Source organism: Poecilia reticulata, chromosome 22 (assembly GCF_904066995.2).
Source record: "Poecilia reticulata chromosome 22, P_reticulata-male-v2, whole genome shotgun sequence".
Lineage (NCBI taxonomy): Eukaryota > Metazoa > Chordata > Actinopteri > Cyprinodontiformes > Poeciliidae > Poecilia > Poecilia reticulata.
Genome location: NC_088851.1, coordinates 21,745,513 through 21,758,130, shown reverse-complemented (window position 1 = coordinate 21,758,130; position 12,618 = coordinate 21,745,513). Strand labels below are relative to the sequence as shown.

At 39.5% G+C, this 12,618-nt stretch overlaps 1 protein-coding gene across 3 annotated transcripts in view; it reads right to left on the bottom strand.

The window, feature by feature from the left end:
• ankrd6a (ankyrin repeat domain 6a) overlaps positions 1-12,618 on the bottom strand; it is a 40,761-nt gene that overhangs the window by 1,705 nt on the left and 26,438 nt on the right. The window contains exons 3-18 of one of the 3 annotated variants that reach the window (XM_008400114.3): positions 10,228-10,386; positions 9,212-9,302; positions 8,601-8,669; positions 7,647-7,751; positions 7,472-7,570; positions 6,861-6,959; positions 5,689-5,787; positions 5,270-5,368; positions 4,618-4,695; positions 4,482-4,547; positions 4,357-4,404; positions 2,840-2,971; positions 2,618-2,770; positions 1,705-1,818; positions 1,357-1,627; positions 906-1,156 (exon numbers count right to left, since the gene is read on the bottom strand). In XM_008400114.3, the coding sequence (XP_008398336.2) occupies positions 906-1,156; positions 1,357-1,627; positions 1,705-1,818; positions 2,618-2,770; positions 2,840-2,971; positions 4,357-4,404; positions 4,482-4,547; positions 4,618-4,695; positions 5,270-5,368; positions 5,689-5,787; positions 6,861-6,959; positions 7,472-7,570; positions 7,647-7,751; positions 8,601-8,669; positions 9,212-9,289 (1,761 nt within the window). In that variant the 5' untranslated portion in view covers positions 9,290-9,302; positions 10,228-10,386. The remainder of the gene's footprint in view (positions 1-905; positions 1,157-1,356; positions 1,628-1,704; positions 1,819-2,617; positions 2,771-2,839; positions 2,972-4,356; positions 4,405-4,481; positions 4,548-4,617; positions 4,696-5,269; positions 5,369-5,688; positions 5,788-6,860; positions 6,960-7,471; positions 7,571-7,646; positions 7,752-8,600; positions 8,670-9,211; positions 9,303-10,227; positions 10,387-12,618) is intronic. The other 2 variants (XM_008400116.3, XM_017302501.2) reach the window with 2 other exon arrangements.

Below are 12,618 nucleotides of genomic sequence, written 5' to 3'. Positions count from 1 at the left end.
ATGTGTTAGAATGGCCTAGTCAAGGTCCAGACCTCATATAAATGAGGTTCATGTGGGGACCAAAATTGCAACATGTTATGTTTTCAGCTGCTGCGGTTCGTGTCCTCACTGCACTGTGTCAAATTACTAATTATAAAAACCTGTTCCCCTCCTCGCCTGTGGTGGCGCTGCAACAAGAACTACTGAAGAAAAGAAGAAGAAGACATGCGTGTAACGTCTTCCTTTGCTAAATGTAAACAAAAATGGAGTACCGTCAGATTTTAGCCCTGGTAAGATTTCACTTTTGTCTTTAATAAAGATAATGAACAATTTTTTATGCTAGCGCTAGACTCTCACGTTTGTTTTGGTTGTATTTACCCAGAATGCCCTGTGCTATAGTCCACTTCCTGCTTTTGTTGTGGTTCACACATGTATTTAAACCGTGCCAGAGTTCACTTCTGTACGGGGTTTGGTTCGCCTACAAGCCAAGGTTTTGGTAAAGTTGAAGTGAACTCTGAGGGCCCGTGGAGATCAGGAGTCAGGAGGTGGACTACAGAGCAGGGCATTCTGGGTAAATACAACCAAAACAAACATGCAAGTCTGGAACTAGAGGGAAAAGTGGCTCATTGTCTTTTGCCAAAGACAAAAGAGAAATCATACAAACTCTAAAATCTGACATCACATTTTTTGTTTACATTTTGTAAAAAAGGAAGTTGCGCTCATGTTTTCTTCTTCTTGTTTCCTTCAGTGGTTCGTGTTGCAGCACCACCACAGGCAAGGAGGGGAACAAGTTTTTAATTAGTTTGGGTCATTTGACACGGTGCAGTGAGAGCACGAACCGCAGTAGCTGAAACTTTAACAAATGTTGCAACTTTAGTCCTTTTATCGAACTGAATTCCCAATCTAAAATCAACTGGGAATCTCACCTCTACGGCATGCAGGTGTTTCCTCTCCTGAATGAATGTGGGCTCAGCAGGTCGGTCCATGAGGAACTCCAGAACCATGGTGTCGTCTTTGGGGCCCCCGACCTCTTCCTGTGGGCCGGTGCTGATGCTGCTGGAGCGTTCCTCGGCGTAATCTACAGAGAGAGGAAGGTTCTGCAGTACTGCTGGGAGCCAGGAGGGGGCAGAAGAGACTGTGGAGAGGTCCAGTGAGCTTTCTGGGTTCTGGTTCTGATCTGTCATTGAGGAAAAGTAATTTATAGTTTTGTTGATTTAGGTTTGTGCTCATCTTATGTGGTGCCATTTGTAAAGTCACACAGTCAAAAATGAACTGGAATAATTTGGAGTTTTTGGCCTAATATATAAAAAAGGAGGATTATTTTCCAAGATAATATTTCCATCATGGTATTTATTCATTTATAAACGTCACACGTACCTGCACACCTGTCCACCTTCATCTCGAAGTAGGTTCTGCCCCCGGTCGGCTCAGACAGCCTCAAAGTCTCAGAACCTCTGGGTCTCAGGGTGCTGGCGGACACAGAGGGGCTGCTGTCTCCAGAAAACAGCAGCGGCACCGACTCCAGGTCCGTTTCTGCTGCGGACGGAGACAGCAGCAGGTTCTGGTAAACGGTCTCGGCTGGAACTGAGATGTCCAAGTCCTCCAGCAGAGACAGACACCAGCTCTTCAGTTCATATCTCAGAGCATCCTAGAGACGGAGCAAAGAGCTGCTAAACGCCGTCGCATCCAGCAGATCAGGTGCTGAACTGGGTCAGGTGATGGTACCTGGTTCCTCAGAGCTTCTGCTCGGTCCTGTGCTGCTCTCTGCTCCATTCTGGATGCAAGGCTCCTCCTCTCACACGCTGCTTTCTCCTGGATCAACATCTCCAACTTCCTGAGCTTTTCAAAGAAACAAAGCAGACGAAGGCGTGACGGCCTCGCAATCGTTTGATTCTTCAGATATTTATGGATTTGATCAATCGGATCGATGCTGCGATCCAGTTTACTCAGAACTGGGAAATTAAACTGGAATGGTGTTACGATTTGGCCGCTCCTCGCATCAACAGTTTTAAGATGTGGTGGAAACGTATTTATTTACAAGAGACAAATGTAAAAGTGTTTCTAAAATTAATGTTTCACGTAGCGCCTGAAACTCTAAACGCAAAGAATTAAAAACGGTGTTTACTTAAGGAGCATTATGACGTAACTAATACCAGGCTTACGCAAAGAAAATAAAGAAAAAATAAAGTTATGAAATTATGGGAATAAAGTCATTATGGGAATAACATCAAAATATGTCAACATTTCTTTAATTCGAACATGATAGTATAAAATTACAGACTTAAACGAGGAATGAAAGAAACATTTTTGTAGCCACAGTAATCAACAAAGAGTAGGAAGTAAAAAAACCTCATATTCGTTTAAATATAAATAAAATTTATATGCACCCTTTTATAATTTTATTCATTATAAACATCCTTACTCAGATATTTTCTCTAAGAATATTCTTGTAATTTTACTTTGACATTTTTCGTTAGAATGACACTAATACTAATATAAAGTAAAATGATCTTCCTAAGAGCGATTGGAAACAACGCTTATGATTCTTAACTCGAACGTTGTTACTTTGGTTCTGATGTCAAACCCAGACCTGAGTTCCCAATTCCCACATCACCGAAACGCATCATCAGAGGCTAACCTGGTGCTTGTTGCGGCGCTCCATCCTGTCCATCTGGCCGTGCAGCTCCTCCTGGACATTCAGGATCTGCAGCCTCAGCTCCTGCTTTGAGGTCGTCAGATCGTCCTGCAGCTTCTTTACGAGAGACTCGCAGACGCAGCCGCTGGCAGGAGCCTTAAAGGAAACAGATTTACTCAATTCTCTCCTGAGGAACTTTCAACGTCTGAACTGGACTGAACCAACCTGCCGAACTCTGCCCTCCCTGTCTCTGTACAGAGTGTACAGCTGAAACGTTTTCCCGGCCTCATCCCAGAACTCGTCCTTCTGCGATTTATTGTGTTTCCTTCCTGAGGTGAGATCTTCTGCATTCAGTTCCTGCAGAGACGTCAAAGTCTCACTGCTCGCAGGATTGTGTCACAGTTAGGATTAGGAAGGGAGTTTATTCTCTGGGTTTTAATGAGTTGGTTTTGAATTCAGAGGTGGAAATGAGTCCAGAGTCTCAAGTCAGTTAAAGGCAAACAAGTCCAAAGTCGAGTCTAAAGTTTTGAAATGCATTGAACCAAGTCTCAGGTTGTAAACTCTGAATTTTTAGCCATAAACATGTAAGCTATTATTTTACTGAACAAACAAGTAGAACTGAACTTCAAAAACTCAAAAATTATAATTTTTTTTGTCGTGTTTCAACCCTTGCTTACAATTTACTATAATTTACCCAAGTTTCTACACAATATTGGAAAAATCTGACATTGCAATTTTTTTCTGACCTTGTATAAAAAAAATCTAAAAAAAAAAAAAAAGGATTTTTAGCAGGTGACTTAAATATCAACTTAAGTCTACCATCTAATTGACAGTAAACCTGCACTGATCTTCCATACTTTTTGTGAAGATCAAAAAGTATGATCTTCACAAAAAGTATTTTTTTCACACAAAAAAATATGATTTTTTTGTGTGAATTTGAGTTATTCCTATTAAAGCAGAACAATATTAGAAAATCTGGGGATATTCTAGGTTTAAAGGGGCACTATTATGTAAAATTTACTTTTTTGAGGTTTACATCATGTTATAATGTTATTCCTTAATCAAAAACCAGAACCAGGAGTGTTGCTTTGATTCTTTCATGCATGTTTGAGAAATCATTTTATCACCATGGTAACCATTCAGTTGTGCAAAACGACTCAGGGGACCAAGCCCCGCCTTTTAGACGCAGCTCCTCCTCACAGTTGCAGTTTCCAATCTTCTGAGCTTCCATGTTACAGAACACCCTTCCCCATTAACTTTTCATCTCAACTCCTTCAGACTAGCCAGCAGGAATTAGCAAACACCTGGCAGAACTGCTGGGCTCATTGTAGAAGCTACTTCTCAGTGAAACGCTGGTAAAAACTTTGTTACAGGGTTAATAGAGGAGAAACGTTGTGGGGATTTTCAGAAAGAGCAGGAGTTTTTAAAGATACCAAATCTAAATTTCAATGTGCTAAATTACAAAGTCAAATTTACTTTTAAGTCATATTTTTTACATATAGCATTTTAAAACTAAAAGTAAGGTAACTACTTGATTGTGTTGTAATATTTAAAACTAAGACAATCAAATAGGCCTCGAGTCCAAGAGGTGGAACTGCTTTTAGTTTGTCATGTTTCTCCTGTGTTTCTGATTTCTAAGTCCTTTGGCTCCAGCCTGATTCTAGTCCAAGTCATGTGACTCTAGTCTGAATCTAGTCCTAGTCGTTTGACTCTGATTGAACCGGATTCAGCTCATTACTCACCTTTCCGTCTGATCTGGGCTCAGTTTGCTCCATCTTCAAAGCGCCGACCTGAAAACCAGAGAAAAGAAATGCTGCAAAGCTCCTCCACTGATTCTGAACCCGATCCTAAACTTCCTGTTTCTTACTTTGGTGGGTCGAGTCGGCGCTCTCAGTCTGGGCTTCCTCATCGTCTTTCTTCTCATGTAGCGTACCTGAAGAGAGAAACGCTCATTGTGGTGACATGTTTGGACATAATGTTGATTAATAAGTGAGTTAATGAACCTGAGGAACTTTGGAGAGCAGCAGAGCCACCTGCTTGCTCTGGTGATCTCTGGCTTTATCCAACGCCGTTTTTCCTGCCTGGAGGAGGAAAACATGTCAGCCAGGAAACACTTTAACTCTGACATGAATTCACCGGGACCAGCCAGGGGTTTAGATGTTCCAATATTCTGCAGTTTAAGTTACCAAGTTAACTAAAGCTAACAAAATAAAAACTGAAATTGAAAAAAGTAACATTTTTATTAACTGAAACAAGTAAAAATGGTAATTAATGGGGGAAACTATAACTAACTGGAACTAAATCACGTTTATAAACTAACCAAAACATACTGAAGTTATAGATATAATACCCTTCGTTTCAGTGTTTATGAATCTACTTATTAGCTTTTCGGAATGATGAGAAATTAATATTTTCCCTACACAAATGGTTTACGTCGGCTTTCGCCAAGTAGTCTGCAAAATGGCAGCAGCAAAATTTGGGATAAATCCCCAGAGTCATTTGGTTGTTAAACATTTAATAAAGTTTTTGAAATATATACAGAATCACAATACAATGCGTTGACCTTCTTCAATTCCTCACCTAAAACTTAACCAAATTAATTAAAACTGTCTGAATTAGTCATAGTGAAATAAAAGTATAATGAAAAACTCTTACGTTGTTCCGGACTCGCACATCCAGACCGGCCGACAGTAAAAGCTGAACAGCTTTCCTGTGGTTCAGAGCTGCTGCGACGTGAAGCGCTGTGTCTCCAACCTGCCGTAGAACAGAACCAGAACCAAAGTAAAAATAAAAACATTTCATTGCCTAAAATGCAATAGCATGGCATTAATTCAATGTACAGTTGATTATCTGTAGAATATATTTACAGAAAAAGTTTTTTTTTGTATTTTTTTGTACAATTGTAACTTAATTATTGCTCTGAATATGTTCTTCTTTCAGCAAATTGCTCATTTGAAGTGGCTCAAAAAAAGGCCACATAACAGTTAATCAATTACTAAATTATCTGAGGATGATTCCAATAATCGATTGATGTTGAATTGTCCGTAGGTTTCAGGAAGAACGGATGCTGTCACCTGGTTGGTCTCATTCAAGCGGCACCGCGACCTCAGCAGGATCTTCTGCAGGTTCAGGTTGTTGTAGCGAGCAGCTACATGCAGACAGGTGTCGCCCACCTGAAGCAGGAGCACAGGTGTAATTTGACTGGGACGACTGGAAACAGAAATGCTTCTTATGTTAAATAAATCCTAAATAATTGTGTTGTTGTTGATTTTTTTCAATTTATTTTGTTAGAAATGGAGAATTACATATTAATTATCATTTACATGTCAACACAATAGCCAAGTGGCTAATTTCCATCTCTAGTCCCATCGGTGGCCTCAGATTGTTACACAAAAAACATTTAATATAGGAGAAGAGGGGGGTATTATAGCTATAGTAAGTAGCTTTAATAAAAAAATATTTTTTTTACAGATTTGTTAAAATTCTTACTATTTCATGACAGTATGAGACATATAATCTGTGAACAAATCGAACGTATCTAAACAACTAATCAGAGCCAGGAGGATAGAATTAGCGCTGTCAATCATGCTTGGATACGCAGTGCTTAGCAGCTTAAATCTATATAGATTTTTGAAGGATGGAATGAAACAGTAATTATAAATTTAAAAAAGATTCATAGGATGTTTATAAATTAATTGTTTCTATTTACATGTAAATACTTGACCAGCCAGGAGGACGGTCTTAGTGCTGTCAATCAAGCTTGTATATGCACTGCTCACACATGCTCCCATCCTCCCTCCCACCTTGCGCTCTGCTATGCTACAACTTCTTAGCCTGTAGTGAATGCTAACGCTAGTTAGCATAGCCACAGATGATGGTGGATAAAGAGATTTTCTGGAACATCAAGTTGTACTAGATTGAATAACAGCACTAAAACTTTCCTCCTGGCTCTGATTGGTTGTTTCTGATCGGGGGCGGGGCTAATAGCACTGGGAGAAGATGGAAAAGCTCGATTGTTTCACAGATTATTCATCTCATATTAAATAAAATGCAATTATAGATTTCAAATTGCAAACAACAGCTTAAAGCTTCAGTTTCAGTTGAATAAAATGAGCATTACTGCACAATTAAGCTACGCTAAGCTAATCGTGCAACTAGAAAACAAATTTCCTGCATAGTTTTTCCATGCTAACCAGATCCATGTGTTTTATTTGGGCAATTAAAAGGTTCTGTCATCTTTTCCCACCTTGTTCTTGGCGTTGGGATTTGAACCACCGAGCAGCAAGAGCTGAGCAGTGGGAGCGTGTGCGTTCTGGCAGGCCAGGTGAAGCGCCGAGTTTCCTGCCTGAGACATTCAGAACAAACCGAGACCTGAACCCTGGGCGGTCATTTCAGTTCCTGCTGCAGGTAGAGATCAGAAATCACTTCACAGTCGGCCTGAGAGGCTCTGCAGGAATAAGTGAGGATGATTGGTGGGTTTATTTCGGTCAGAACAAACCCCCGCTGATTGGCAGGTTAATTTGAGAACAACTGCATCAAACTGGTTTTCTGCTGGTCCAATCAGAGGCTCAAGTAACAGAGATGTCGGATTATCAAAGGCTTGACTTTATTCCGTAAAAACATTACACAATCATGTTTGGAAAACTGCAACCCCGGAATTATAATCTCTGCAAACTGAAAACAAGAAGGATGTTCACTGAACTCTAAAACTTAAGGCTCAGGAGCTGATCTGATACATTTTCCAGCTTTCCCCCCCCCCCTTCAACAATAGAGGCTTTATTGGTCTTTGTTGTGGAAATCTCAGAGTTGAAGACTCAGTCTCTCCGTCTCTGCTGAGATGAGTTTTCCTCTAATTACCTTGTTCTTGACGCGCACGTCAGCGCCAGCCTTAACGAGCAGTTTGACGCACTGTGTGAATCCGTGCCAGGACGCCTCATGGAGCGCCGTGTTTCCAAGCTCAAACAAACAGAACATGGCAGTCAGAATGGAGGAACGTGATCCGTAGCTCTAAACACTGGTGATCAGAACTTACTGGGTCCTGCAGGTCCACAGCGCAGCCTCCAGCGATCAGAGCGGCCATGGTCTCGCTGTTCCCCACCATGGCGCTGCGGTGGAGAGCCGTCTGATGCCCGGAAATCTGAAACAAAAACCCCGTTCACGCCACACTTCTGAACAACACCTGATGCATGTCAAAGGTTTCACAGTAAATTTGATTTATAGATGATAAACAGATGAATTTATGCACCTGGAAGACAAAAATATGTCAACATATTTGTGCCTTTATACAGCTTTAAAGGGGAACTATTACTGAAAATTCATATTTTGCACATTTTTTACTTCAATTAGGGTCTCTACTGCTTTTTATAACAGAGTATTAGGGCCATACTAAGAAATAATAAAATAAAATGAATAAAATCACATGAATGAAGTCAGAGCATTACAAGAATAAAATCCTAATAATATGAGGATGTTGTTATATTTATGTATTCCTGCACACATTCACAGCTGGACACCTTCATGTTTTCTTGACTGCACATCTTAACCTCTGTACATCTTCAACGCTGCACGCTTGATCTCCTCCAACACCTGCATCCATATTTCAGAGAACTTGTACAGGAAGGTTGAATTTAGTCTCACCTGGTGTAGCGTAGATATTTTTATATTCTATCTGGGTCATATCTTTCAATCTGTTCAGGTTTCTTTATTTCCATGCATTGTCTTTGAACAATTATGTTACAGAATTTGCTGCAAGCTGCAAAATAAGGTCATGACCTTCTGGCCAACAGTTTTACGAATCTAAGTTCAACAATGTCAAAGCCAGTGCAAAATCGATTCAGCACCCAGGCCTTTTTGGACCAAACCTGAATTTGTTTTGGTAATTTCTTGACATGAAATGCTTAGACGGATTTGTACATTTGAGTCTTCCTGGAAAATTCAAACAACAGTGTCTATAAAATCTGCAGAAACTGGTTATTGTCCTCTGTACCTTTGAATGGACCACTTCACCTCCTCCCGGTCTGCAGTGGACCTTCATGTCAGGAGGGTTTTCTACTCCCTGTTGTCACAGAAACATGCAGAACAGGATTATGGCCACTGGAACAACAACAACAAAAATTCAGACTTTTGATTTTCTAGGAAAAAAAGGACAGAAATCTGAGAAAAAAGTCAGAATTCTGAGCGTGAAGTAAAAAGTTTTAGATTAAGTTGGAATTCTAAAATTAAAGTCCACATTTCTTAGACTGAAGACAAAATTCAGAGAGAAAAAAAAGAAAATCGGAATTCAGAGAAATAAATCAGAATTCTGAGAGAAAAACAAAATTCTGGGAAATAAAAGTCAGAATTCTGAATAAAATGTGAGAATTCTGAGATTAAACTCTTAATTCTGAGAAAGAAAACCAGAATTTTTATAAAAATCTCAGAATTTAAAGTCAGAATTTTTAGGAAGAAAATCAGAATTATAAGGAAAAAAAAATCAGAATTTTGAGAATTCTTTTTTTCCCCTGTAGAAACAAAGTGAAGTGATGTTAAACTGTAAACTACACAGCTCTGAAGCAGATGTTTTTGGATTAATATGTAAGTAGCTGTAGAAGGCGTCACCTCAGATGAACTGAGCGTGCAAACCAAGTTCTCCACGTCTGACGATCTGACAGAGTCTCTGCTGCACAACGCCGCCATTCAGCTGCTGCACCTGCAGGAGAAAGAAAAATGAGAAGTAATCTCTGAGCAAACCAAGAAACAGTGGAAAGAGAAGAGGAAAAATTTGTAAAAGCCTCATGCTCCAGGTTTCTGATCAAACAGGTGAAACAAACTGTAAATGTTCTGCTGAGATTCTGATGGTCAGATCCTTTAATCTTCACATGAGAAACATAAAGGATTTCAGAGCTGATGGTCAGAATGAGCCTTTAATCCTGGACATGTCTCCAAACAGAACGGTGAAATGAGTAATCCCTCTGTTGTCTCTGTTGTTCTCTGTCATCTCTCTGGGTGAAACTGCAGCGGCATTTTATTCGACTTTTTTTTTAACCTTTATGTTGATGTAAACAATACAAACAAGACCAGAACAGGTGAAAAGTGCAGAAATATAACCAAACTAACCCCAGTGTGGTGCATTAATTATGCAAACAGTATGTGTATTGACTGATATGGTAAATACAACAATAAGATATTTTTTATTAGGTTTTTGTTGTACTTTTCACATATGAGAGGTTAGCATGTTTTAAGTTATTTCTGCTGTTTGTAAAAGTCATTCACCGGTCATAAAATCAGGCAGTTGTGAATGAAACTAAACAAATGTCAAGTTAGAGAGGAAACATAAAATTAAAACGAAATCGTTCCTGTTTCCATGATGTCAGTGAACGCCTCATCTCTTTTTAGCGGCTGAAACTTTAAGATTAAGTTAAAAGCCACTAAGAAGAATATTTCATACTTCAACTCGAGTTAAAGACATAATTCACGAAGCTTTTGCATAATTACACCCTAGACTATGTATCTAAGGAATTAGGATTAAGAATGTTGGCTTAAATTCCTACAAACTGTTCAGGATTTTCAGTAGCCCGCCAAGAAGAAACTGTTGAACTTTAAAAATAAAGAATAGTCAGAGGAAGCTGATTTACCTGATCCTGCACGGATACGGCCGATTCCTCAGCAGGAAAAAGGAGCATCAGGTTGTTGTTTTTTTTAACTCCAGCCGTTCAGTAGAAACGTTTTCAGCCGGTTGTGTTGAGGATCAGCATCAGTTGCAGCAGCAGCAGCAACAGCAGGCGGATCATTCACTGAGAGGAAGACGTGCAGAGACGGGGACAGATGTTACAGAGCAGGGCAGATTAACGGAGGAGGGGGGGCTTGCACCGGTTTTAATGGGAGGAGAAGAGGGGGAACCTTTAAAAGCTTAACCCGTCTTCAAAAGACTCAATCCAGTTTCAATCTGCTGAGTCTGAGCCTCCAGACATGCAGGAAAAGTTTTATATGCTAACAATTAACGGAGGGAACGTTTGATTTGTTCAGGATGTGACGTCAGCCAAACAGAGGAAATTGAAACGGAGGAAATCTGAATACTGAAACCACAACGAGTGATGAAGAGAGCCAGCTTCTCATTGGCTAAATCACAAAGGATCATCATCATCATGACTGTAACCATGGTGATCATCATGGTCATTGCTGTCTATCATTATTACAGATGTTTATCATCTTTGTCATTGTCATTATCATTAGTAGAGCATGTTGAGATCATCATTAATGCCATCTTCATCGTCAGTGCCACCATCATCATTGTCATCCTTGCTGTAACCATGGCGATCGTCCTCATCATTGGCATCTTTATAGTTTTCTTCGTCATTATTACAGCAACACTCATCCTCATCATCATCAATGCAATAACATCATTTTCATCTTCATCTTCATCATCACCATCATTATCATAATAATTGTCAATATATTCTTTATCATCATAATCAATAATACCATCATCAACATCATCATCAATGCCATCTTCATTATTATCATTGCCACCACCACCACCATCAATAATACCGTTATAGTTCTCATTATGGATACAAACAGAATAAGTCAGAGGAAGCTGATTTACCTGGTGACTCAGAAATCATGATAATTCTCATCATTTTCATCATAATCATTGTCATCAGTGCTATCTTCATCATAATCTCCATCATCAATGTCATCTTCAGGACAATTCTCATTATTTTCATCATCATCCTCCTCATCATTAGTATTAATGACGGTGTCATTGTAGTCATCCTCAGTCATCATCCTAGTTATTGCCAACATCGAGGTCATAATCATATAGTCCTCATTGTCAATGACATCCTCTTCATGATGATGATCATTGTTATAGTCATCTTCATCATCATCAGTATAAAGTATAATTTTCATCATCATTGTAACCAAGGCAATCATCACCAAGCACAACCATTGTTTTCTGTCATCATCGTCATCACACAGCACAGTGTTGGTGTTATCTCTGCAGAAACAGCTACATTTCTCGCTTAAGTTTTTTTTAGTAAAGCTGTGACTAAATTAAACATGTCTCCCAACAGAAACAACATGAAACTCGTCCATGAATGCCAGCTGCGTGAGCAAGGTTCGTGCTGCTGTTACTATTTTCCAGAGATGTTCTCTGTCAGATTTAATCTGTTGCACAGCTCCCTGTGAAACTCCTCTGACAGCTGATTTTTCTTTCAACAGAAAACTAATCCCTTGTTATTCTGCAAACTGTGGCTGAAAATGCTTTGGACTGAACGTTCTTTAACAAACCAAACCAACTGGTTGCTGTTTGTAAAGTTACACAGTAAAAAATTAACAGCAATATTTTGATTTATTTAGTCTGTCATAAAAAAAAATGTAGGTTTTCATTTTTTAGTTATATTTTCAGCATCTTATTCCTACATTTATAAATGTCAGAGTTCCAAACTAAATGTTAAGTTAACAAGTTAAATATTTAGATTTCAAAAAAATATTTAGCTAGAAAACAAATTTTCCTAAAGATATTTTGTTGAAATTAAGTGTTTAAGTCTGAGCCGAATATTTAGTTTTAAAACTAGATATTTAGCTCCAAATTAAATGTCTATTTTGGCTATTAAATATTTACCATAGAGTTGAATTTTTAGTTATGAGTTAAATATCCATCCATCCATCCATCCATCCATCCATCCATCCATCCATCCATCCATCCATCCATCCATCCATCCATCCATCCATCCATCCATCCATCCATCCATCCATCCATCCATCCATCCATCCATCCATCCATCCATCCATCCATCCATCCATCCATCCATCCATCCATCCATCCATCCATCCATCCATCCATCCATCCATCCATCCATCCATCCATCCATCCATCCATCCATCCATCCATCCATTCATTTTCTGTCGCTTATCCGGGGTCGGGTCGCGGGGGCAGCAGCTTCAGAAGGGAGGCCCAGACTTCCCTCTCCGCAGCCACTTCTTCCAGCTCCTCCGGGGAAATCCCAAGGCATTCCCAGGCC